At 39.0% G+C, this 16,780-nt stretch overlaps 1 protein-coding gene across 1 annotated transcript; it reads left to right on the forward strand.

Annotated features, from left to right (window-relative positions):
- The first annotated feature begins 1,970 nt into the window (after positions 1 to 1,970).
- On the forward strand, positions 1,971 to 14,838 carry eif2d (eukaryotic translation initiation factor 2D). Its single transcript, XM_038723600.1, has 15 exons — positions 1,971 to 2,200; positions 4,310 to 4,500; positions 4,605 to 4,688; positions 6,047 to 6,137; positions 6,216 to 6,323; positions 7,648 to 7,925; positions 8,253 to 8,370; positions 8,448 to 8,493; positions 8,577 to 8,683; positions 8,790 to 8,945; positions 11,950 to 12,039; positions 12,531 to 12,626; positions 13,376 to 13,496; positions 14,349 to 14,523; positions 14,656 to 14,838. Exons 1-15 carry the CDS (start codon positions 2,145 to 2,147, stop codon positions 14,724 to 14,726), a joined length of 1,788 nt encoding a protein of 595 aa, XP_038579528.1. The 5' UTR covers positions 1,971 to 2,144; the 3' UTR covers positions 14,727 to 14,838.
- The last annotated feature ends 1,942 nt before the right edge of the window (positions 14,839 to 16,780 follow it).

The following is a 16,780-nucleotide window of genomic DNA, read 5'->3' on the forward strand; positions in this document are numbered from 1 at the left end:
ATTCCCCAAACAGAAAGCCTGGATGAATGGAGAGGTAGAGGCTCTATACAGAGCCAAAAGCCTGCTTTTAAACGGTCAGATGACAAAGAAGCATACAGCACCGCCAGAGCTAGACTGAGAGCTGGCATCAAGGAGGCAAAGCGGAGACATCAGCAGAGATAGGAGAGAGGTTTCAACACCAACAGCACCAAAGATACTGTATGTGGCAGGTGATCAAAAACATCACAGTCTACGACAGTCGTTACAGGTTTGAAAGAGGTGTCAAGGAAGCCATCTACACCCGGGTTGAGAAGCCGTCATTGAACAGGGGAGGGGGTCTACGCCACCACTTATCCCCCACTTACAATGCTGTCCTTTCATCACTTCCCAGGAAACTCAACAAACGTAACCTATTGGCCTCAGGTGAAGATACCAACGATGGTCGTTCAGTCTTGGCCACAGGTAGTCTTAACGACTGTAACGACTGTCGTCACAGCAACAAGGAACACTAACGAACCAGCGGTATCGATGACCCGGGCCAACGACCCCACGGAGGTTAAATAGCTGAGTTTCCCTGCCAGTCAGTCAGAACTGAAGAAGTCCTTTGGATGAGGGACGAAACGTCTTCCAGTATCTTAAACCTAGTCCAGTTCCCCTTGATTTTAACCTTCGTTGGATAACTATGACCTGGATGACTGAGAATCTTCATAGATATTGTGCCACCAGACTTCAGAACAGCTTCTTTCCCTAGGCTGAGACTCTTCAATTCATCCTTAGCACTGTAGCCTATCATGTAAAATAGTTGAGTTTTTATTTATCCACTCATGTACTGTAGATAAGTTTTGTATATAATGTTTGCTTTTTGTGAGTAGCATAAAAGGGAACTACCATCCATCTTGTTAGACAACCCTGTGTTGTAAAATGTTAAATAAATTTACCTTGTATACATTGTATTTTGTTGTTGCAGCCATGTCTTTATTTGTAGAGCCCTTTTCCTACAAAGGCCATGTATCACAAAGTGCTTCACATTTTTAAAACAAAGACAGATGTTTACTTCTATTTATCATTGAGTTTCCTCAAATGAGTGACAGCTCCCCTCTGGGATAAATAAACGTCAGTCTGTGTTGTTAAACGCACTAATGCACCCTTACCAAAGGTAACCACAGGGTAGAAAGGTGAAGTTTCCATCCTTTATTGGAAATTGATTAATATCAATCAGATGTGGTCACTGGCATGCCATTGCGAAACTGTTAATGGAGTCACTGAAAAGGGGCCTCTGATTTGAATTGTGAAACCAGTCATACTTTGGCCTCACAGCAAACAACAGAACATTGACATAATAGGGGAGTGTTAGCTGGTTTTCCAGAAGCCTATTGCTAATGATGTCTGCTCCTGTGTTTTTGTTTGTTTTCTTTGTAAGACTGGTTAGCTAGCAGCAATGGACTTCTGTCAATTAGGCTACATTTTCTTTCTGTCTGTCTGTTTGTCTTTGCTTGCTGATTTCTTCCTCTACTGTTAGGCCATATGTGTCTTCTTTACTCCTTTAACAAGAGCACAGTCACCAGTCACACTCTCACTTGCATAACTGCTGAGTGCTCAACACTCTGCTAAGCACTGTTTTAAATGTGCCATTAACGTTACCAGTGTAGGCTAATGAAGGTGTCTTTTAACTGAACTACTACCATTTGATTAAACTTATAGCCTACATTACTTACCTGTGTATTTAAAGCAGTTGTACAATAATAATAATAATAATAATAATAATAATAATAATAATAATAATAATAATAATAATAATAATAATAATAATAATAATAATAATGACGGGCATTTTGGCATTATATGGTTATATGCACCCTGCCCTGGGATGGCGATATAAAAACTTGTTTTATAACTAATTTTTTTGTTGTCTCATCGTCAATGTGCTTTGTTCTTCCAGCGGAACTAACATTACATCGCTTTGCTGCGGTACAGTTTCTCGTCGGAAACAAATATGTGTCGGACCATCATACCGAACGAGCTGATTATTGTAGATATATTAGACTGTTTCTCTGGTTTCGCTGGAGGCGTTTAATAATGTATGAGCTGATGTGATGAAAACAGTTACATTATCTCAGAAGCGAACACGCTGAATTCGTCGCAGTTGTTGTTTATTTTCTCAGAAAATGTTTGCCAAACAGTTTCGTGTCAAATCCAACACCGTAATCAAAGGATCAGACAGGTGAGTCAGTGCTTGTCGCCAATTATTTCTAGTTGCAGTTTATGTCATGTATGTAGTGGTTTATTAAAAACTAAACAAAGACGTAAACTTTAAACGCATCAGAAGGCTGACCACACATCAGACCTCACCTGAGGTACTGGAACAAGTCAAAACTGGAGTAACGTTAGCCTAGTTCTTGTGTCAAGCTTCATGTTTTTTCCAATTAAACAAAGAGATTCAGACCCCAGCAGTATCAGTATAGTAGTTATTAGTTAGATATTGGTAAAATCAGCTCAATATTAGTTAACAATATATGAATATTTATCAAGGATATTGTTAATTATTGTAAAATCAGTTAATGATTGTGGTCCATGCTGTAATTTAATAGAATTTTCTTTATAAATGAACACAAAGCCAATGTTAGTCAGATTTCTCCCAGAATGTTTTCTGAAATACTTAAGTCTCAGTGTCAGTGTCTCAGTCTGACCTCTTATTTGGTCAAATCTTATGAATAGCAGCTTCTGGTTATTATATTGCTCAGCCTGGGTTATTAGGATCACCCTGAGTGGGTGTATAAATGCTGGCAAATGTCAGTGCACTGAGACAGAATATTTACCAGCCATTCACCTTAGACAGAATGCACAAATAACACTGAAATTTCAGAGGAAAATTATATTTCTTTGACAAGCAGGGCCTGTATTGGAAAACCACAATCCAAACTAGAATTACAGCCCCACGGTTGTATGACTGCACCAACCAGTGAAGTTGCAGTTTACATCCATGTCTGTCCAGACTCGTTTAGTATATGTAGTGAAAAAAGGAATTGAAAAAAATGTATAAAGTGTGTTTTTGGCTAAATGGAAGATATCACTAAATAGATTATATGATTCTAGTAAGTATATATTGTTGAACTGATTAATGAAGGATTATCATGAATGTATTGGCTAAACACACATACTTAATTTTACATACATACTTGGTTACTATGTAAAGAGTATAGCAACAAAAAAATGTGGTGCTTTTGTTTTTTTCTTGGCACTTTCAGATGCAAAGCCTCTCTATGAGCTCAAGGTGAAACTTACTAAGTATCCCGATTAGCTATGTGCGCTCCACTATGTTGTTTGCAGTCATGATTCCTATGGCACTACAAATAAAGAATGAGGAGAAGAGATTCTGAGAAGTACTGTGCTAGTTATTGTTTACTCTTTGTGTCAATGCGTTAAACTCACAGACAAGTTAATGATGTCACTCCTGTGTTATGTGTGTAGAAATGTGTACATTGTCTGTATATGTGTACTATATGTAGAATCCATGTTGAAGGTGCTCTTTGTACAGACTGTGAAAACAAATTTCCTCTACTGATGACAATAAAGAATGATTCTGAATCATCCCAGTTAACGTGTGTGTGTGCGCGCGTGTGTGTGTGTGTGTGTGTGTAATCTGGGATCGCCCAATTCATTCTTAAATAATGGCTAAAAACCTGTTTCGGGATCACAGTGACCTTTGACTCAAAAGTGTTACCTATTCTGTGCCCAGGCAACTGTGAAATATGGTCATAATCTCCCCTGTTTATGAGTTATGGTGTTCAGTAATGGCCAAAAAGGACATATGATGTCACAGTGAAGTTGTCCTTTGACAGCAAATTCTAATCAGTTCATCCTTGAGTCCAATTGAACATTTGTGCTAGATGTAATGAAATTCACTTTCAGGGCATTCCTGAGATATTGCATTCACAAGAATGGGATCTTATCAGTTCATTCTTGAGAAATTTTAAGAAATTCCCTCAAAGCATTCCTGAGATGTCATGTTCATGAGAATGGGACAGACAGCCTGAAAACATATTTCCCCCAACCCCGGCATGGAGACATAAAAATTAAAATTTAAAAATACACAGCATATGCAAATTAATAATTTTCAACCTGTTAGGCAGTTAAGTAAGCTGTTGAGTCTGAGGAAACTGTGGGCATTATTAGGTTGTGTGGAAACAGCAGATCACCGTGATCAGTTAAAGAGAAAACCGTGCGAATAGAATTTTTTTTTTTATGTACAAAATATGTATCTCTAGCAGTAGTTATTGCTAGTAGGACATTAACCAATCACTTGGACTTTTGTTTTTGTTATTACCCTTAGGAGAAAGCTCAAAGCTGACATATCCGCAGCCTTTCCTTCACTGTCCACTGACGAGCTGTCTGAGCTGATCCCCAACAAAGAGGAATTAAATGTAGTGAAGATTTATGCACATAAAGGAGATGCCGTAACACTCTTTGTGCTTCACAAAAATCCACTGTTCTTTGAACTGGAGAAACGACTTTATCCTACAGGTAAAATGCTGGCTGTTCAGTTAAATTCAGATGACTGAGTGGATATAGTACTGTAAGCTCCTTTTAAGACGCTTATTGTAATTGTGCATTGTCATATTTTTCAGTATATGTCCTTTGGCGCTACCCTGCTCTCCTGCCAACATTCAGGACATGGCCTCCTGTGCTTCAGAAGTTAATTGGAGGGGCAGGTACACTTTTTTTTCCTGTGATCAAGACCTGGGACCTCTTTTATAAATGCTGCATACGTACAAAACAGGGCTGGAAACGTGCGTCCACCACTTCCTGAGCAAATCTATGTGATCTGTATAAAACAAACTTGACGGGAGAATGTGCGGTCCTCCACGCCAACTCTGAGCCGTGCGTATGCACATAAATTAGAGAAATGAGAAAGGTGGCAGAAGGATGAAACGTTTGAAATGAATACTATTGTGAACTATTGTATAAATTGAAATATTACCTCTGAGCATTATAGGCCAATAAAACTTAATTTAATATTATTAGTTCATTTGCCAAACAGATGAAAGCCTTTCTGACAACACCTGTTTGATTGATTTTCCCTGAAGTGCGCGATAAAAACATAATTGAAGATCATTTGCAATGCACACAAAAACAACATCATCTAGGATAATACACAACACAAACACAAACGGAGATATCTGTTTTTATAAATGAATGCCTCAAATATGTTGTACAGTTTAATCTGAAATCATATCAATTAATACTTGCATGCAGTGCAATTTATTCTCATAAATAACGTGAACAGTAGCACAAATTACATTTAAATTGAAAACAAGTCATATTTCTTTTAACTCTTCGGCAGCCTCGTTAAGTGAGTGGAGTGTTTGTGTAGCCTAAATAAATGTTTAAACACAACTGGAATGCATTTGGTTTACTCTCTTATCCAACAAGGGAATCCAAATTATGTACCTGAGTCATCCAGTGCGTCTTGCATAGCCTATATGTGTCCCCCTCCGCCACAGTTACTCAGGAGGAATGTTCATTTCTGCAGATTGGTTAGGGGGCAGAGCTCTGGTGCACCCTTTCCCCCGGTGCACAAGCATTGCGTGTATGTGCGCGTTTTACCCACCAAACAATATAATTTTTCTTGCTTCAGCCTCACCAAAAGAATGTCTGTTTCACACTGGGTTAAATTTCTTGTTTTAGCTTTTCTGTCAATATTTGCCGCCTTTATCTTCATGCAGTCAGTACTTATTAATAATAATGAGTGACGTTTCACTGGCCATTTATAGGCAACCATGGGCGTTTAAAGAGTTGGACAAGGAGCTCGCTCACATGTGCCACATTTCAAGTTGACTGTGATTTATAAAGGGAAATCGGCGTAGGATGTGCGTGCGCACTGTTTTATAAATCAGGATATTTTTTTGCGTAAACACTTTCTGTGTTTTGTACGTATGCAATCTTTAGAGTCTTTCCTTCGTACAGTTTTATAAATGAGACCCCTGGACAGATTTTTAATACTGTACATTTACTGAACATTTGGTAACAACATTTTGTATTAAATAAAAAATACTGTGTTTCCCCAAAGATCTCATGCTGCCAGGTGTGGTGGTGTCTTCAAGTGGCCTCCCAGATGTGAAAGGAGGTGACTGCTGTGCTGTTTCAGTAGTGAGCAATAGGTAAGTTTTGACAAAGGTTTTGGTAAGACATGCTCCTCACAGATTTAAGAGGGACACTGTTCTCCTGGTTGATTGCAGAGCTCCTGTTGCAGTTGGCACTGCTGCAGTGTCCAGTGCAGAGATGCGCAGTTTGGGTATGAAAGGGAGAGGAGTGTGTGTTCTCCACACGTACATGGATAATCTCTGGTGAGTAGCTCCTGTCTTTCTGCAGATTTCAATCCTGCATTTTTGTTTAAAAGGATAGTTTGACATATTCTAGAGTTAGTCGAGAACATCAATACCACTCTCATGTCTGTGCTTTTACTATGAAGCTACAGCCAGGAGATGGGTAGGAAACAGTGAGTCTGGCTCTGTCCAAAAGTAAGAAAATGCACATACAGCACCTCTATAGATATACCTAGAATTTCTCGGGTCATTGCTCGTTGCCTGTCAACCACACAGTGACAAGACTTTAGGACAGGGGTCTGCAAATAAGCCTGGCGTCGGGCCAAATTTTTTTCAAGCCGTTACATAGTGGGCCAGAACATTGTCAAATTATTTCTAATCCCTGAATGCTCATATTTACATTTAGCTCAGTTGGTAGTGAGTGGGACTAATGTTGGGAGGGTTGTATGATCAATCCCAACCTATGGTGGATATTTTTTTCTCCCTTGTTAAACAAATTGATTATAAGAGAACTCATGCGCTGTGTGCGGGTCCCGGCGTTTGATCCGCATTCATAAATGTATGGACACTTATTTTCATTTCCCTGAGGAAATTCAGGGGAATCCAATCACACGTTTACTGAAGGCTTTTTCAGAGGTGTGGCAAGCAAGCCAGAGACTCTCTCAGAACTTTTCAGAGTAAAACCTCTCAATAAACTTGACATAAAATAGCCTATTGCTGCAAAAAAACAGTCTTGCGCTTTTTGATGGCACAATAACTTAAGAGGAAGTGATTATGTGAGTAACTGTAGCTGTCATGACTGAGAACTATTTCAGCACCAGCTGCTATCAATTTATTTATTTATTTATTTTCTGCTATCAAAGCAATTTGGCCGGCAGATATTATTGCTAGCGGGACAGTTCTGGCCCGCAGGCCGCCTATTGCCGACCACTGCTCTAGGACGTTACTATGCCTGGCCAAGAAATAGTCAAGACATTACATGTTGATTAGCTCACTTTAGAGGTCCTGGTAGGCAAGCTGCCCCCGGTTTTAAGTCTTTATGCAAGCTTTTTTTTTTTTACCAGACAGACATGAGTGGTGTCAATCTTCTCATTTATTTCTCAGCAAGAAAGCAAATAAGCATATTTCCCAAATTGTCTAACTATTCCATAAATATTGACATCACAGTAATCATACAGATTCTTATTATGTTCAATAACTGTTTAAATGGTCTCAAATGCAGAGCTGGTACTGTGAAAGTGTAAAGAATTATAGCCAAGTATATGATTACATTAACAGGATTCACTGTGCAGCCATACAGCTGAGTAAACCTTGCACATGTGTTTTTTCTATACACTTTATTAAGGGCTTTTGGAGACAAGTCAGGTCCTCCTTCTTTACCGGATGCAGAGAGTGAAGGACAAGCGGTGAGTGGAGAGGAATGTGAGGTCGATGAGGATGAGGAGGAAGAGGTTCAGAAGAGTGTGGAGGAGGAGGTGGAGGAGCAGATGCCCTGTGAAACAATCACAGGTCAAGCCTGTTTCGGTATTGAAGCACTGAGTCTGACTAAACAGGAGGAAGAAAAGGGAGAAAAGGGCAATGAGGAAGAGGAAGAGAACCAGGACGACCAGAAAATGCCACAAGGTATCGGATTTAGTCACATCTTCCATCATATTTGTGAAAATGTAATTTAAAATGGAAATATTTCAAGTTTTAAATTTGGTTTTGAAGTACTTGCCACCACAGTTGCACTAAATCAGCTTCATAATTACCATTATCCCAGGTTCAAACCAAACTGAGACCTTAACTACTAAATGGTTGCAGGGCAGGCTTTGAGGGCTTACTGAGTAATTATTGTGACCAAATGCATGTGTGTTGCTAATACAGCTGGAAAATAAGATTATCTGATGTGGCAAAATGGGAGCATGTTCAAAGCACGGGATGTGACCCGGTCACATTCTGATTTCATAGAGATAATGGACGCCCTGCTGTTGCAGTGCTTTCTCCATGCTCTCAAGAGCAAGGTGAAGAAGTCAGAGCTCCCTCTGCTGACCAGTACATTTCTTCGTAACCACATGTTCTCCTGCTGGTAAAGTACAGTTCATATTTTAAGCAGAGCTGAGCAGTATTTCAATTTAGTACTGAAAACACTTTGAATTTTTTCAGCCCCAGTGGAAAGCAACTTGATATCAAGAAGTCCAGCTATAAAAAGGTATATTAGATATCCAGAATGTGACATTTTCCACATATAATTATTATATATTATTATAATTTTATGTTTTTTCCCCCCAACAGCTGTCTAAGTTTCTACAGGCCATGCAGCAGCAGCATAACCTTGTGCGAGTAAAAGAACTGACCAAGGGTGTGGAGAGCATTGTGGAGGTGGACTGGAAAAATCCAGAGTGAGCCAAGCACTGCCTCAACTTAAAGAAATTCTTGGTTGAGATTCAAACTCACAGTCCACCCAGTGATCTTTGCTTTTCCTTTTTACACTTACACACTTTATAGACTGCGCTCCTTCAATGTTCCTGAGGAGACAGATGTTGAAGCAGCTACGGTGCAGGATGGAGGGGAAGGAGAAACTCCGTACCATCCTCCTGAGATCACAACTCTGTACTCCGTGTCAGCTCGACTGGAGCCTCTCTTTATGGATGCAAACAAGAGGTGTGTGCATGTGTGCGTGCATTTTCCTAACCCAATGCTTTGACATGTTTGCATGGTTCAGACCTTCCAGGGGAGGTTGAAGTTTGTGTGTCAGCGAGCATCCACAAGTTTTGTGTTTGCTTGAATGTGGTACTGAAGCTCTACCACCTCCAGGAGGGCTGTTCTGTAGCAGACCTTGACCTCTGACATCCCTGCAAGAGGATAAGACAATATTCCCATGACACAAGCCACACAATTCTTAATCGTGTCTGAAATCAATCCCTTGTTCACCCCTCCCTATATAATAGGCACTCTGTTTTCTCTTTAACGATTTGTAATTTGATGTAGATATAGAACGGAGCCGTTGTTAATTTTATTAGTAACACCTAAAAATAGTTACTAGTATCTAATGGAATAATTACTAGTACAAGTGTGTCACTTTGTATTGAAAAGTGGTGGGGACGAAAGGTCTGAGATTAGGGTTGTGATGAAAGACTTTGGTCACGAGAAGATATTTTAACTGTATTTTTAAGAAATATTTGTTGCTGAAATACATGAGTGGGAGGGTCTGGAGACATTTCCTGCACCAATTTATGCTCTAAATGTCTTTATTTACATGAAGGGAAACACAAAATTCAGGTGGCAGGTGACAATTCAAAAGATAAAAATATAATGGAATATAATGCAGTAATCAGTTGCTTTTTGACAATGCACATGTGTTTCTTCTAGATTAAAATTGCACGTTTTCTTATTGTGCAAATAAACCTTTCTCTAAGCAATTTCCTTTGTAATTTAACATTTCTTGTTGCAAGCAATTTTTTTAAAATATTTTTAACTCAGTTTCACACCAGTGATATGACTCACAAATTCAACTTTCTGCTGCCTCCCACTTTCTGTAAGTGCTTTACAAAAGCATAATTTAATCTACAGTACTCTACTATGACCCCTTTTTTCTCACCCACTGTCTCTGCAACAAGAGTAAGTTGTCTCGTGTTACACACACCGCTTTAAAATCATACCCAGGTATCTCTGATCTCAATAACAGAGCCATCATTCATATGGCATTCACCACAGCACATGATGCTGGACACCCCTCAAGCCATATTCACTCTACTCCCATGTGGTTGCAGATACAAGACACTCAACTGGAAAAAGGCCTGTTTGTTCCCCTCTGCCATAGGGGCGCAAAATTCCAAAGCTAGCTCACAGTAACACACTATGTATTCTGTACAAATGTTGTTGTATGTCAATGTATCTATGTTCTTCACATAATGCTCACTCTGTGGAAACAAACTTCCCATTTGTGGATACTAAAATCTGTCTATGAAGATTCTCAGTCATCCAGGTCATAGTTATCCAACGAAGGTTAAAGTCAAGGGCAACTGGACTTGGTTGAAGATACTGGAAGATGTTTCCCACACACACAGACCAATATCTACTCTTCGATTCACACCACCCACTGGAGCACAAGCTAGGGGTCATGAGAACACTGCACCACAGAGCGGAAAACATACCAACAAATGCCCAAGCCAGAGAGAAGGAACAGAAACACCTGAAGGGGGCACTTACAGCCTGTGGATACCCTAAATGGACCTTTGTGAAAACAGCCACAAGGTCCAGGAAGAACAAAACTACAGGGGAGGAGGAAAAGAAGGTCAAACACAACAACATTGTGATTCCATACGTGTCTGGAGTATCAGAGAAACTCAGAAGGATTTTCAACAAACACAACATCCCTGTGTTTTTTAAACCCAAGAACACACTAAGACAGATGCTGGTACACCCCAAAGACCGCACACCCAAACACAAGAAAAGCAATCTAGTGTATGCGGTCCAATGCAGTGAGGAATGCACAGACCTGTATATTGGGGAGACTAAACAACCACTACACAAACACATGGCTCAACACAGAAGGGCCAACTCCTCAGGTCAAGACTCTGCAGTTTACTTACATCTGAAGGACAGATGACACTCGTTTGAGGACCACCAGGTGCACATTTTAGACAGATGAATGGTTTGAAAGAGGTGTCAAGGAAGCCATCTACACCCGGGTTGAGAAGCCGTCATTGAACAGGGGAGGGGGTCTACGCCACCACTTATCCCCCACTTACAATGCTGTCCTTTCATCACTTCCCAGGAAACTTAACAAACGTAACCTATTGGCTTCAGGTGAAGATACCAACGATGGTTGTTCAGTCTTGGCCACCAGTAGTCCTAACGACTGTAACGACTGTCGTTACAGCAACCAGGAACACTAATGAACCAGCGGTATCGATGACCCTGGCAAACGACCCCACTGAGGTTAAATAGCTGAGTTTCCCTGCCAGTCAGTCAGAACTGAAGAAGTCCTTTGGATGAGGGACGAAATGTCTTCCAATATCTTCAACCAAGTCCAGTTGCCCTTGACTTTAACCTTCGTTGGATACTAAAATCTATTTATCTACATAAATGCAAACACAACTGAGCAACTTATTTCCTATGATATGCTTCTTATGTTACCTGATTATATTTTTAGAAGTCCCCATCCACTCACAAATAGACTATTACAGCCAATTAGGAGACAGTAGTTAGTTTTAAAATGAAACATATTTACATATTCATAGATTCTAGATATTTCAATGCGAGAGAAGGAGTAAATGTAATTTTAAGTTTTAACAAGCTCATGTAATATTTTCTGTTTTTGAAAAGAAAAAAAGTAATTATTATTTCAAGCAGAGTTATAATATGTCTGGGAGGGACATAATTTTGAACTGTATGTATTTTTGGTTTATTTTTGTGTATTTTGAAGAACCATCTAGCTTAAGCTATAAATGCTATGGCATTAGTCCATATTATATACTTTTCCCTATATAAATAAACATTAAATACATAAAATAAATGATTATAAATAATCTGTTTTGCCAACTTTTATCTTTGTTTTTTAAATTGGTGTAAAATTCTGTAGCATTACTAATATACTACAACTTAAATATTGATATATTTCTTACAAATGCACATTTATTCTTGTACTTTGGTGCCCATACAGGAAAGGAACAATACTGCAGCCTGCTGAAGTGAGATATATTGTCACAGAGTATGTGAAGAAGAATGAACTGGTGGATGAAAGAAATAAGAAGTAAGTGGATGTAGATGTTTAAATACTATAAGAGGAAATTGGTGTGCTATTGAGTCCATTGTTTGAAACCACAGATATCAGAACATATCGTCATTGTTGCTGCCACCAGAGTATATTAATGGATTTCCATTTCACAACAATACATAAGAGGAGGAGGAACCACTGAAGTCACAGTGTCCAGTTTGAGTTTAAATTTAACCAGTGGCTGCAGTGGTAAAAGGTCAGCATTAATGGCCACTGAACGAATACAGAGCTGACCCCGGGCCATGTGATGTTATAATTGGCTAAAATGCTTAAATGTGACTCCGAGGCTGAAGAGACATCTCATGTTTCCTTTTAGGTTCTGAAAGTTGTGGATGTTTTGATGTGAAACAAATTGATAATGAATAACAGAACTGGGATGGCTTAACAAGGCAGCATGCTCCCTGTTGAGTGCCATCTACGCACATTATGGTTTGCTTTGGTCAATGCTTTTCTCCACCTCTGAACAGTTACGTGACCATAAACCCTACTCTGTGTGACTGCTTGCTGGAGAAGTCTGAGTACCAGGAGGTAGAGTCTCTCAAGTGGGATGACCTTTTTAGCAGGTTAAGACTTATTTTGTTTTCTTATTTAGTTTTTTAAGGGATCTTGTACAAGATAAAACATAGTTGTACCCCACTCATGTTTACACTCTATAGTCTATAGATTTGCCTTCAAATCCTTGAAAAGAATTGGTCTGTGAAAGCAGTAAAATTTTTTACATTTTTAGTCGTGCTAAGTCTACAAAGTACACCACTAAAAAATTTGGTAGAAATCACTTTTGTTAGTGTAGAGGGTCTACATCTCCACTAAAAAAAACCCTACAGAGATACCACATGGAGACCATTATAACTGAGATTGCTCAGGTTGGTCAATAGAGATTATTGATAGTAAAGACAACATGAAGCAAGATGAAGAACAGCCTAGTGATATTTTTCTTTTCAGTAACGCAGGACAGAGTTATATTTTGTGATCTAGCAAAGCATTTTTCCGTGCAGTCCTTATTACTTAGGGTGAAAAAGGACTGCACGGCTTACTAATCATTTCCTTTTGATGCTTTTGTATTTTGTAATTTAGTTAGCAAAGCTATTTCCACTGCAAACCTTTACATCTTTGCTCTCTATGAGAAAGTGAATGAAAGAAGTGTAAATGCAGCTTTAGTTTACTTGGAGTTTTTGGTCATCCTGTGCTGTACATTACTGCGCTAGATAGACAGATGGATAGATTAGCAGACCCGATTCAGCAGTATCTCCATGAGCCTATTTCTGTCTATCATCTAACTTGTAGATTAAACAATGCCACCTCATTTTTACAGGACATTGGGGAGAATGCAGGAGTGCTATCAAGTTGTATTTCCTGGACAAGCACCCATAAAAAAGAAGGGCCACATCGAGCCCATAGACATCTCTGTGGCTTCTCGAGGCTCAAATAAGAAGGTGACTTTGGTACAATCCTTTAACTTCTCATCTGTAGATCAGCAGTGATTTCCTCCAAATTCGTTCTACCTCTGTTTGACAAGTTTAACAAAAGTAGGAGTTTACGGCCATGCTAGCGGCTCTGTGAGGCTGAACTTAGGCACAGCTGTGCTTTGTGCTAAATAATGGTTACGTTGTTCACCATCTTAGTCAAGCGAGTTTGCATGCTAATTAGCAGCAAACACAAGTACAAGTACAACGGAGCCTGAAGGGGATGTCAGTTTTGCAGCTATTTGGTTTCGATCCCCAAAGGTATTACAGTTCATCCCGATGGTCATGAATAAATTCAGTCACAACAAATTGGCTCGTATATGTACTGAGCGAAACGTTTTACAGTTGAATATTAAACTTGAAAGTGCTCCCTGTTTGTACAAACCATGTAATGGAGACAGTTTGTAAATGACCTTCAAACATACCTTGCTTGGAGGAGCAAAAAAGACTGACGTCTTGAGGAAGAAAGCAGCTCTTCCAAGCACCGAATGCAAATAAAGAGCCATGTTAGGTTGTGAAAATCATTTTACAATGTTCAACTGTAAAATGTTCCGAGTAGTACATATATGAGCATATTCTATTAGCATAAGCTAATGGTTTTCCAAGACACTAAGGTGTGTTATCTAAATGATCTAAAACACTCATACTAATAACAATATGTAAAAAGCTAACTGTGAAAAGTAAATGCTAGTGTTACTGTAGAGTTGACAGGAAGTAAACAGACGTGCAGTTCATAAAACAGACATACATCACACTAAAATGTGTAGAAAGTAAAAGTAGAGAATTGTTGTAGCTCTAATTGTTTCCATATGCTACCTGTAGGTGACTCTAATAAAGAACCTGGAAGTGTACGGTTTGGATCCTGCAGCCGTGGCCACTGCTTTGCAGCGCAGAGTCCAGGCCAGCTTCGTCTTACAGCCCATCCCTGGGGCCAAGGACAAAGTCCTGGTCCAGATCCAAGGCAACCAGATTCATCAAGTCAGCAATTTGCTGCTAGGTTTGAGATTAATAATACTTAAAATAGTATGTTACAATTTTTCTTTTTCTTTCTTTTCAGCAATTTGATTCTGTCACTGGCTTTATTTGTAGAAATAAATTATTTTTGTGTAATGTTTTATTTCAATTTCAGATCATTATCAAATTCCTCGCAAGTACATCCAAGGACTAGAAAAAGCTTCAAAAGGAGGCAAGAAGAAGTAGCATTTCAACCTGCAATACCAACCATTTACTGTCTTTAAAGCTGCTTTACTGTATGTAAACACAACAACAACAAACTTTCATTCATGCAATAAAGTTGGTTTACTGTAATGTCTGAAGGTTGATGACTGAATCTGTTAGTCTTTGTTGTTCTGATTTCGCTCCCAAGGAGAAAAGTTATTGACGGGATCATTTAAACCAGACGAGCATTCTTTCACTGCACGGTAATTAGTTTCTGATGGTGAAGGGAACTTTATTTCTTGAATGTTTGAAAGAAAACTACTCTCAGGTTTTGACATTTAAAACCATCAGATTAAACATTCATTGAAACAGATCAAACACTGATGTCAGCATGTAAGTCTTATACCCACTTTATTGCTGTGTACAGAATTGTTTATAGTTTCAGCAGTAAAAGCATTTTAGAGGATGGTTTCAATGTAATAAACACGTTTTATTAGATTACATTACAATGTTTCTCAAATCATTTGATGTAATTTCTCCAGTGTTAGGTTAATGTTTTCAAAACAATTACAACATTTATTGTTAATTTTTAACAACATAAATTTATTTAAAAACTATGTGGTGCTGTTCATGCAGCTGTTTTCAGCTTTTAACATTTTATTGTATTGTTATAGTTTGCCAATGAAGCATACTTTTACATGAAACATTTTCTGGGGGGGAGGGGGGAGCATTTAATGCAATGTTAAGAGTGCCGACGGTGGAGAAGGTCCAGGAAATGAGGGGAGACAAGGGGAAGGACCAAAGCTGGATGTAAACCAGGGACGTTGCTGTTGATGGCCTGTGCCAAAACTACTAGGCCTCTTGGGCGACTCCATATAACAATGCTAAACCTGTATATCCACATTTTCACCTGGAAACATTTGAGCATCAAGGTCCTTGCTCAAGGGATCCATGGCCTTGGTAATAGGATTAGAGGAATTCTCCCCCCCACCGCCGTTCTTAAACTAGCCTGCAGCCACATATGTAGTTGCTGTTGTGAAGTAGTGGGATACCTGAAAGTCCAGATAAATGGTTCTAATTTATCACATATAGCACATTCCAAGATATTTTTGATTTTTCATTTATGCAAAACACTGGAGACACAAAGAAGCATGGGTACAATAAAGTAACCAAAACGTGCTTTAATCAAGGCAGCATTTTGTGCGGTGTTTCTTAGAATTACAAACTGCGTTGCATTGGAGAACTCACCACACCAAAGGAAATTTTATATTTCTCCTGCAGTAAATTCTTTCAAGCTCCTCACAGGATTTGCCATAATTCTTAATTTGATTTTGGTTTGTTTTTGTCAGGAATTTTTTTTTTTTTTTAGTTAAAGATTGAACTTTAACTGAGGCTGTATGCAATTATACAGCCTCAATTATGTTGAGGTCTGGTCTCTATGGTGACCAATCTAGTGTTCCAACTGCAAACTCGCTTCCCTAGTCTTTATCATGTTTGCAGTGTTTTTGAAAATGTGTTGGTGGTAGAAGCTGGAATTTGTGCCAATCTGTTGTTTCCCTGAAGGCAATCAATATTTATTTATTGCTCTGTCCAGATTTTGTCCCCTGAAATTTTGCCTGTACTTTCAGGTTGATTTTCTTGCCAAAATCTCCCTGAACTGTATCTTTTTATTGTTAGAGAAGATCAGAGGGGACAAAAATGTCTCCTTCAGTTATGCTGCCTTTAGAAATAAATAAATATATACGTGTATATAACCTCAGCAAAAAAAGAAACGTCCCTTTTTCAGGACACTGCATTTTAAAGATAATTCTGTAAAAATCCAAATAACTTTAATGTAAAGGGTGTAAATAATGTCTTCCACAAAGAATTAATGAACATGCACCTGTGGAACGGTCGTTAAGACACTAACAGCGGGCCGACAGGAGGCAATTAAGGTCACATTATAAAAACTTAGAACACTAAAGAGACCTTTTGTACTGGTTTTGAAGAAGACGAAATAAAGATGCTCAGGGTCCCTGCTTATCTGCATGAACGTGCCTTGGGCATGCTGCAAGGAGGCATGATGTCTGTTGATGTTGCCAGGGCAATAAATTATA

The sequence above is a fragment of the Micropterus salmoides genome, unplaced genomic scaffold (assembly GCF_014851395.1).
Source record: "Micropterus salmoides isolate LMB-PRFRI ecotype aquatic unplaced genomic scaffold, ASM1485139v1 Ms_hic_scaffold_16, whole genome shotgun sequence".
NCBI classification, from domain to species: domain Eukaryota; kingdom Metazoa; phylum Chordata; class Actinopteri; order Centrarchiformes; family Centrarchidae; genus Micropterus; species Micropterus salmoides.